The 10,315-nt window shown below is 48.1% G+C and overlaps 1 protein-coding gene across 1 annotated transcript in view; it reads left to right on the top strand.

Annotated features, from left to right (window-relative positions):
* Positions 1–8,091: 8,091 nt before the first annotated feature.
* Positions 8,092–10,315, top strand: part of LOC147733967 (voltage-dependent calcium channel subunit alpha-2/delta-4-like) — a 961,982-nt gene continuing 959,758 nt past the window's right edge. Inside the window, exon 1 of the mRNA XM_086952873.1 lies at positions 8,092–9,354. Coding sequence (XP_086808999.1) covers positions 9,158–9,354 — 197 coding nt within the window. The 5' untranslated portion in view covers positions 8,092–9,157. The remainder of the gene's footprint in view (positions 9,355–10,315) is intronic.

Raw genomic sequence — 10,315 nt, 5'->3', positions numbered from 1 at the left:
CTGATCAATTCAATCGACAACCTAAAATACATACACACCACCGACCTGCTTGAAATTGAATTTCTACCAGCCTCTCACCCATGTGGCAACGAAACAACAAAAACCACATGGACAACAAATGATGTTGCAAATTCAATTATGGAGGAAACATCCAGATTCCCCCAGTGGGGAATTAAGTTAGAAGTAGCAAACAGGCCTGCTTACCCGACTCTGCTTCTTGAAGAAAAGAAACAAGAACGCCCCAGAACGGCTAAATCAATCCTGAAAGGAGCACGGAGTCACTCACCGGGACCGGTAAAACACCTGCTACCACTTCAACACCTAAGATTCCCCCAGCTAGAACCACACAGAGCACAATTACTAACACGCACTATACCCGGTGGAGACAACAACTGACAAAGAATACCAGCCTCAATCGTCAAACCTACAGTCTCCCCCATAAAAATATGTAATTGGAACATCAACGGCCTCTTAGATAAACTGGAGGACCCCGACATCTCAAATTATTTAAAATCTTCTGACCTGATCCTCCTTCAGGAAACGTGGGAAATAAATGACATCCCACTACAAGAATTCAAACCCAAACGCACCCGGCAACTAGAGGCTCTCAATATGGCCACAGCTCTGGTGGCCTGGCAATATTCGCCTCGACATCAACAATTGGGGCAACGAAAACGATAAAAGTAAGTCTCACACCCCCAAACGCGATACAGGCGTTATCAGTAACAATTACCCACAATCAGGTAATCCAACAGCTGCACATCATTAACATATATATACACCCGAAGCACAGATACTCGGGGTCCAGAGAACTGGTCAAAGAATTGACAAGACTCACGGTGGACAGGGAAATGGAGAATACACTTGTGGCAGGGGACTTTAACCTTCATCTCTTCGAAGCCAAACAAGCAAACGAAATGATCAAGGAAATGGACACAGTCTGGGCCATTCCAAGCCAAACAAGTCCGATTCCCAACAAACACACAAAAACCTCAATTGAACTACTGAGAGACCTCGAGCAGTTAAACCTTAGAGTACTTAATGGACGTTTTAAAGATGACACCCCACCAGCTCCAACACACTTCTCCACGAGCACGACCTCACACCTCGACTACATGCTAACGACACTCCCACTGTATGGAAAAATCAGTTCGTTCACGATTGGGGAAAGCGCTTCAAGCCATCATCAGCCTCTAGAAGTCAAACTAGGAGTGTCTTGCGTGAACAAAATCGTGGAAAAACAAAACATAGGCACAAAATACACCGCCAATTACAAACGAATTAGGTGCAAGACCACAGAGATCGAGGAATTATCAACCAGTGCAAAAATAATTATGCACCAGGCTGCTTAAACACAAATCCACTTGACGCCTGGGTAGACTTCACACAGAACTGGGAGCCAAACATGCTACTGAGCTGAAGACCCAAATAGGGAACACCATTTGGCCTTCACTTGGAAAAGGTACAACACCTGAGATAAAAAAACATAAAACGCGATATAAAAAAGACCTTGAAACAGCTCCGAAAAGAACCCAACAACGAAGGCCCTCAAAAGGAGCTTCGTGTTCTAAAAAGACAATTTAAAAAAATTACCTGGGAAAGAAAAAGACAACAAAGAGAAGACCAATGGATAAAAATCGTTCACAGCTCAAAACAGAAGAATAGCTCCAGCTTCTGGAAAATGATCCACTCTTTTCAACAGCCAGGCCATAAGTGCATTGACTCCAACATATCTGAATCTGACTGGGCCAATTACCTATCTGCACACTTCAACACAGCTGATTCAAAAATGGCCAGTTCTAGAGGGGGAGACTGGTCAGACGACGCCGACCAGAATCTCAACAAATTCGGTGCACCCAACAACGATGAGACCTTAGCTCACAAAAGGAAATCTTCCCCGTCCTACAATCCAACTGCGGGCATAGATTCAAAATTAACCACCAACTCAACAGCAAACACAGAGGACAATTTATACCTAGAAACAGCAGAAAGGATAAGGAAAAAAATATTAAAAGGCAAACTTGAGGGGGCCCCTGGCCCAAATGGGATCCCGCCAATACTATATAAAAAAGATGGTGGTTACTGGAGCAAAATCTTGGCACCGGTATTTCACAAAATAATGGAAATAACAACAACACCAACATCCTGGAGAGGATCGATAATAAGCCCGATTTACAAAAAGGGCCCCAGGAACGACCCAAGCAGCTATCGCCTCATAGCTTTGATCGATACAGAGGCAAAGTATTATGCGGGCCTCATCCTGGAAGATCTGATAGCTTGGGCAACCGCAAAGAACATCATCCCAGCAACCCAAACCGGATTTCGCAATGGCCAGGGTACTACGACAAACATCATGGCGCTAACTCTCCTGGCAGACGCGGCAAAAATCACTAAGACCTCTCTGTTTCTGTGCTTCATTGACTACAGCGCTGCATTCGATCATGTAGACCGTTGCAAACTCTGGCAGAAACTGAGCGATTGGGGAATTCCAGGCCCACTCCTACAGCAGTTAATACAGCTACACAGTAACACCTGGGCCAGGATAAAACTGGGACCTGGCACGCACCTCTCAAGAGAAATTGGGACCAGCAAAGTGCTGAAACAAGGCTTCGTCCTAGCCCCAATGCTGTTCAACCTCTACCTTGCGGATCTCCCCGGCGAGCTAGGTGTAGTTAAATCTCACGCACCACGGCTGGGTAACACCACACTGTCAAATCTCCTCTACGCAGTCGATTTAGTTCTCATCAGCTGGTCCCCTATCGGCCTCCAACACTTGCTGGAGAAAACCCGCAAGTTTTCTATAAATAACTCATTGACAATCAACCTAAACAAAACAAAAATTATGACAATAAATTTCCACAGAAAACGGAACTTCACATGGCTACTGAATGGACAGAAGTTAGAGCAGGTAACCTCCTACAAATACTTAGGTGTCATATTACATTGCAACGGCTCATTCAAACAACAACTAGAGGCCATCCGGCGGAAGGGCACGACATTCCACCTGTCGATAAAGCCGCTACAGAAAGCTCTTCCTGACCGGACATTGGGCCCTCTCCTACAGGTAATAAGAGCTCGCCTACAGCCAATGCTCACCTATGGCAGCGAACCTATGCGTGGCAGAGACGCAACTACATTAGACAACACCATCAGTCGAGCCTACAGGGCAATATTCCACCTGCCCACTTACACATCGCCCGCTAAAATCCGCCTTGAATTCGGGTTGCAGAAACAAACGGTGAAGAGAAGAGACGCTCACATCAAAAGCTGGCGGAAAATCAGAGATGCTGAGCATGGATCCTTAAATGCTCACCTTTGGACCGAACTGTCCATTAGACAAAATTCACCACCAAGGAATTATCTAATGGAATCATTGGAGACCCTAGAACTAACAAACTTATGGGAGTCAGGAACCGACCCCAAGACTTTCAAAAAAATGGTATCGAAAGTCACCAAGATGGTCTCATCTATTGAGGACAAAGCAACTCTTGCCAGGAGAGCACACGGATGGGTGGTGTTGGAAGGCTATACAGCTCTCAAACCACAACAGTACTTATCAACGGGTCTTACCCATACAACAAAAAACAAGTTTCTCAATATGCACCTTGGCAATATACCCATAACGCCTCACTTAGCACCCTGGAAAAGAGAAAACGCAGCAAACTGCTGCCGACTCTGTTTCTCTGGAAAAGAGCACCTGACGCACATTATCTGCATCTGCACAAATCTCCTGGACATAAGATGCTCCCTGCTTCGGCCCCTATGGAATCAGAAGGGAACAACAAGCTGTAGGCAGGCCGTGATGCTCTGATTTAATCCCAGAGAAACTCAGTTAAATTGCAGAATAACAAGATTTTTTGATATTGTGGCCAAAAGACTACAAGAAACAGCCGCAGGGCCTACCGGAAGCACTGGCCAAAACAAAAAAACTGCTAGCATCCAGTCGCCCTAAAGGACAGCACTAAACCAAATCGTGCTTTTATTAACTAATAAGGAGAATTCACCCGTTATTTTATCTGTAACACATTTTAGCTAGCGACTGTTTTTAATAATTGCACTTTTTTTTATATATTGTGAGTTTTTATTAACTGTACAATAAACAAACCTTACTAACCTTGCTTGAATATTGATTTCTCCTGCAAATCATGGAGTTTTCAAAGAACTACCATTCCCTTGGGGTTCTTTGATGACGTTATTATGTCCAACTTTACGTCAAACAAGGCACCTTGAAGGTATAAATATGCCTACACTTGCCCTAGCAAAGGCACAGTGGTTCGGAGCAGCTCGACAATCTACTTGCCCGACGCAGCTCGCTACAGCAAGTGCCGGAGGAAGCCAACCCTCCAGCTGACGCACTGATCGAGATGCTGCATTTCTCCCGGCGAGAATCCAGCTCCAGTGTTTCTAACTCCCCTTGCGGGATGTTGGGAAATCGAGTCCCGAGACAGAGATACCCGACCTCCTTCATTCTTAAACCAAGGTACGGAGCTGATTAGACCCTAATAGAAATCTTGGTTAGATTCTTGGCAAAGACAAACTAAACCTATACTACACCACACTTACTTCTTCCCTCGTACTAGACTTAGGTTAGGTACATTGGGGTAGGCGTATTTTAGAAACACCAGTTGAGTACTTTTAGCCTTTGTTATTTATGTATATATTTATCTATGGTTTAGAAACCATACAATGCTTTTACAGTATTATTTTATAATACTCTTCTTACTGTACGCATTATACTTTGCAACCAGTATTACGATTGTAGCAGTTCACTTTACTTGCATGAGAAAGAAGACTGTTCAATAAATCCTTTTATTCAAAACACCCGTCTCTCTATTTCTCTGCACCTCTAATGAAACGAAGCATGCACGATTTTCTGAGTAAAATATCTATCTATTGTTTCCACGACTCTGAAGATCAGTTTTTTTCTTGGGGAAACAAAGTTGTCATGTTTATGTGGTTGTCAGAAACCAATCCCTTCTTATGTATTCAATAACGTTTCTAGTGACCTCTGAGCTAGCTGGCACTCACAATTAAGTCTAATATATTCGATAGAGACCTAGTCGACCTAAGCCTTACATCAAATCTATAGGATATGTTATTCCAATGCGCATAGCCTATTGGGATTATAGGAACTACACTACAAAGTAATTACCGGCGGCTTGGAGGCGAAGCAGACACCATTAGACACCATTAGACACCATTAGGCTACACGACGGAAGGCACACCTAGGACAAATGTCAGTATAAGGGCTTTCCCCACTCGACCTCCCATAGAGAAAGTAGGGTACACAGAAAAGTAAAGAATCAGCAAATGGTATGACAATTGCTCCAATAAATCGCAGTTTTACAATTTGAAACGTCCCATAGCTAGGTTAACTTAGTCCTACCCCACCTCATGAATTTTGATTCGGCCCTTCTGACCTAATGTCGGAGGTGTCAGAACAAACTAGTAAAATAAACTGCAGTGAACGATTGTGAAAGAATGGTACACAGTGTATAGCGCAAGATGTAGCAAAAGGCTTCGCTTCCAGCTGGCTCTTCGAGAATAGTGTCATTCAGAAATAAACGATCCACATCTTGCTGCATGTAGTGTCAAGCAGAAACATAAATAGTGAATAAACATAATGATACAGCATCCATTGTGAACAAGATGGCGTCAAGGCCTAAGTAAGGCTTTGTTAGCTTAAGCCAGAAAAACACACTTTAACATGTTGTAGCAAGTTTGTTTCAACTGTGATAGCTCCATGTCGGTACACACATGAATTCAAATATAGATGAATTGCTCTACACTTAATTATTAATGCTAATTTTGATATACACATGCAAAGCTCTAACAACACTTACCATAGACCGTCGTATTGTAACTCTGCTGGGCTGTAGCACAGCATGAGGGGGTCCCACTGTGTTCAAAGTAACACCTGATGGATTCCACTGTGCTGTATACAAGTGGTGCCCATCTCTAGTCCCATTATTATCAAGTTGATCCACTCCTGCACCCCACGCTTCAGGCAAAGCCAGTCATTTGAAGTGTCATCGGGCAGCATTGGCAATATCTCCACCACAAAGTTTGACAAGGCGCCAGGTTTCAAGTCCGATGCTATACGTATTTATATGTTGAGAGCTTGCTGCGCCTTTGTGGTACTCTAAAGAGCACAGTACAACCGAACCTTACTTCGATTATCACCACCTGAACAGAGGAATAAAAAGATGAAGCAGATTTCCTTTGGTGACCTGTAGATTGCATGCATGATAGAGGTGCACGTGGTGTTCTACTGAGAAGGTACCGTACTGAGCTCATTCAGGAACAAAGCAGAAAGGCGCTGCTGCAGGTTCACACCAGTGCTGCAGGTTCACACCAGTGCTGCAGGTTCACACCAGTGCTGCAGGTTCACACCAGTGCTGCAGGTTCACGCCAGTGCTGCAGGTTCACGCCAGTGCTGCAGGTTCACGCCAGTGCTGCAGGTTCACGCCAGTGCTGCAGGTTCACGCCAGTGCTGCAGGTTCACGCCAGTGCTGCAGGTTCACGCCAGTGCTGCAGGTTCACGCCAGTGCTGCAGGTTCACACCAGTGCTGCAGGTTCACGCCAGTGCTGCAGGTTCACGCCAGTGCTGCAGATTCACGCCAGTGCTACAGGTTCACACCAGTGATGCAGGTTCACACCAGTGCTGCAGGTTCACGCCAGTGCTGCAGGTTCACGCCAGTGCTGCAGGTTCACGCCAGTGCTGCAGGTTCACACCAGTGCTGCAGGTTCACACCAGTGATGCAGGTTCACGCCAGTGCTGCAGGTTCACGCCAGTGCTGCAGGTTCACGCCAGTGCTGCAGGTTCACGCCAGTGCTGCAGGTTCACGCCAGTGCTGCAGGTTCACGCCAGTGCTGCAGGTTCACACCAGTGCTGCAGGTTCACGCCAGTGCTGCAGATTCACGCCAGTGCTACAGGTTCACACCAGTGCTGCAGGTTCACGCCAGTGCTGCAGGTTCACGCCAGTGCTGCAGGTTCACGCCAGTGCTGCAGGTTCACGCCAGTGCTGCAGGTTCACGCCAGTGCTGCAGATTCACGCCAGTGCTGCAGGTTCACGCCAGTGCTGCAGGTTCACACCAGTGCTGCAGGTTCACGCCAGTGCTGCAGGTTCACATTTTGTTTCGGGTGCATTTGTGTCTTTTTTTGAATTCCCAGAGGATTCCATGCGCACTCCTTGAAAGTTGTGACAGCCAATGTTTCCCAGGGTCAATCCTGGAATTATTGCATTGATTCGAATCTATAAACATGCAACGCGCTTTCCGCGTGCGTAAAGAAACACCGTGAACATTTATGCAAAACACTTGCAATAGTGAAGCTGCACTTTAAAGCTTTTTATTCTCTACGGGGAAAATATTATTCTCCATGGAGAGGCCCACTCTCAAATGGTCATCCGTACTTGTAAAAGAGCCTTCGGGTCACCTAACTTTAACTTGTGTGCGCAAAAAGCTTTGTGAATCTGGCGCATCGGGTGTGCTTCCAAGCACCAGAACCTGTCCTCAGAATGGAGACGGTATTACTCCCGGTCATTTTTAGAGAATTGGAAATAATATTTACCAAAAATGTGCTGGCTTTTGTATAACTTTCTTAGTTCTTCAGGTCTGCCGTTCCTTAATTCATACCAAATGCACAGACCACGTTCCTCCAAACGTGTCTTTCTGTGCATCGACGACAGACGCAATTTGTACCTAAATAAACTGTGATCATGTTATCAATTTCCCGAGGAATGGAATTACTGAGTCACCCCCCTGGGGATCAGATCCAGCGGTGACCCCGAGGTCTCTGCAGCAGGCGCATTCACCCACGGAGCTTGCTAGAGCCCAGGATGTTTAAGGCCATGTATCCTGCTGGGTACAAGGGGCCCCGAGCCCGATCAAGTGCCAGGACCGCGTGCACCGCCGCGCTTCCCAGAGGCACCAGAGATCAGCCCCGCAGCCCACCCTCTCCCCCTTATAAGGCGGCTGCCCTCGCAGGCCGCCCTGCCATTGGGCGGGCTCAGCCCTGTCTCCAGAAATCAGAGTAATCCTCGGTGACTTTATCCCACTCACTCCACCTCCGGGAGCTGCTGTTGCTGCTTCTGCGCGCTGTGGGATTAGCGCCCGTGGATTATTGCTGCGCACGGAGGGACAGAAGCCCCTGCGCGCTCTCTGCTGACTGCGGCTCCCCGGGCGCAGCGGCCCCCTCCTAGGCGGGACCCCGTCCTTCACCCCCGGTCCTCGCGACTCCCGGGACAGCGCGCGCCGCCCAGCGCTCCAGAGACTTTGGGGCTCTTTGAAGACTCGCTGGCTTTTCACTCCCGGGATCCCGCAACGGGCTGTCTCCGATAGACCATCCATCACATCTCCTTCTTTGGATGACCCCCAGCAGTGCACCCCGAGGCAGAGAGGCGGTCACCCCCGTTCGTGAGTCCCACGTTCATGCCAACACGAGCGCCTCGAGGCCGGAGCAGCGCATCCTTAACTCTGCACAAGTCTTCGCGCCAGGCCAGCGGTGCCTGGACTGACAGCAACAGACAGGTGTACCCTGCCCCCCTGAGCGGGCACGGAGCCTTCCATAGCCAAACACCACCACCGGGCACCTGGAAACACACCTTGGCCTGCAACTTCATTCGGGGTCCGCGCCCTATGACCCTCAAATGCACGAGCGAGTACAGAGGCTTGAGGGGGGCTTCAGCAACTTGAACAGCCCCGGGCTCTCCCCCGCTTCGATAGCTTACCCTAGGAATCAGGAGACATATTCGAAGCAAACTTTGACCACGAGGGCGGGATGAGCCAACATCCAGAAGCCATTTAAATTTACCAAAGAGACTCAGTGACCTGGATACCATGTTTGCTTTGCCTAGCGCCTTATTGCAATTGACATGCACTTTATATATTGACACTGCACTTATCAATGCCCACCTCAATGATATTCCTTCTGTTGTCCTCGAATGAATGAATTGTTGAGTTGGGCCTGCCTTCTTTCGGACCTTCGGCAACCGGTCTGTCACACTCAGATTTCCATACCCCGAAATCAACCTACCAGTCTGGGTGAGATGGCGCTGCCCACTTACCTGCCTTCGATGATTGACACCAGGCGAACACCCCACCTTCTACTGTAACCCCCCATGGGAGGGGGCCACGCCGGTCCTGTGTTGGGCAGATGAATTGTCTTGCAGACTGTTGGCGCCTCAGCTGGTGGTCGCGAACCATGGATTGGCAGAGGAAGCCGCCAGGGCACCATGGCTGGTGCCAGGGGTGGCGGACGTGGAAGCTGTGGGCCTTGCTGTGGATTGTGGCCTCCAGCTGTCCGATGCCCGCGGCGGCTGCGCTGAAGCCAGGGACCCTGCCGGTGGAAACGTAAGCTCTCCCTCTATCCATAGACTTCAGGCAACCGACGCAAAAATATCCCATTTTTAATCGTTTCGGCTTATGTTTTAATACTGCCAAAGAGTCGAGCATGGCGGAATAGTCATTTAGCGCTTACACAATGGTCCTTTCGCGCGAGGCGCATGGCTTGTTCCATTGCATTTATTTTATTTAGTTATGATCTTGTCACAGGCCCGTTTCTTGGCGCTAGCGTACATTGTAATCAGATGAGAGACGCTGCTCGTCGCCAGAGACATTTTGAGGCTTGTTCCAATCCGGGGGAGGATGGGTTAATGAGAGTCCGCAGCCAGAGCGGTGCCTTTATTCTATTTCACATGCAATCTCTGCAACTTATTTTTCTGCGATTTTTCCAATTCCATTTGTTGTAGTGTACAGAAAACAGGAACATTTGGCACGGTGGGCCCCGGGGCCTGCTGTTGCAGCACTCCTACGGCGCCGTGCTGCCGGCCAGGAGTTCGCTTGCTTTCCGAAGGAGACATGTGCGCTGTGGCTGTGTCGCTGGCTGTGGGTTTATCTGTGTGCGCGTGCATGAGCATTTCATGTATGTAAGCATGTCTAGCTGGGAGAGTCTGTGAGACTATGTGCTGCGCGTGTGCTTTTTAGTGTCAATCATGTCTGCATGCGATGTGTGTTTCTTCGATGTGTGTGATGTGCCGCCGTGTTACCGCACGTGCGCTCATGAGGGCTGCATGACAGGAGATGCATAAGGACACACACTGCCTTTGCTTGTAGGCGCATAGACGTATGTCACACAGGCGCTGGTATTCAAAGCGGTACCATTAATCACCGATTAGGTACTGGCGCGACCTCTACATTCGCAAGTGTTGTGGGAGCGCCACACATTCAGAAAGGGCACCCTTTTATTTGTTTAAAAGGTTTATATTCTTTTAATAGTTAACTTCAGCTGGGGGTTTGTTTCGTTTTGTTCCCT

The sequence above is a fragment of the Lissotriton vulgaris genome, chromosome 1_2 (genome assembly GCF_964263255.1).
Source record: "Lissotriton vulgaris chromosome 1_2, aLisVul1.2, whole genome shotgun sequence".
In the NCBI taxonomy this organism is placed as follows: Eukaryota; Metazoa; Chordata; class Amphibia; order Caudata; family Salamandridae; genus Lissotriton; species Lissotriton vulgaris.
The sequence above is the reverse complement of the archived record's forward strand: the minus strand, read 5'-3'. Positions and strand labels throughout refer to the sequence as shown.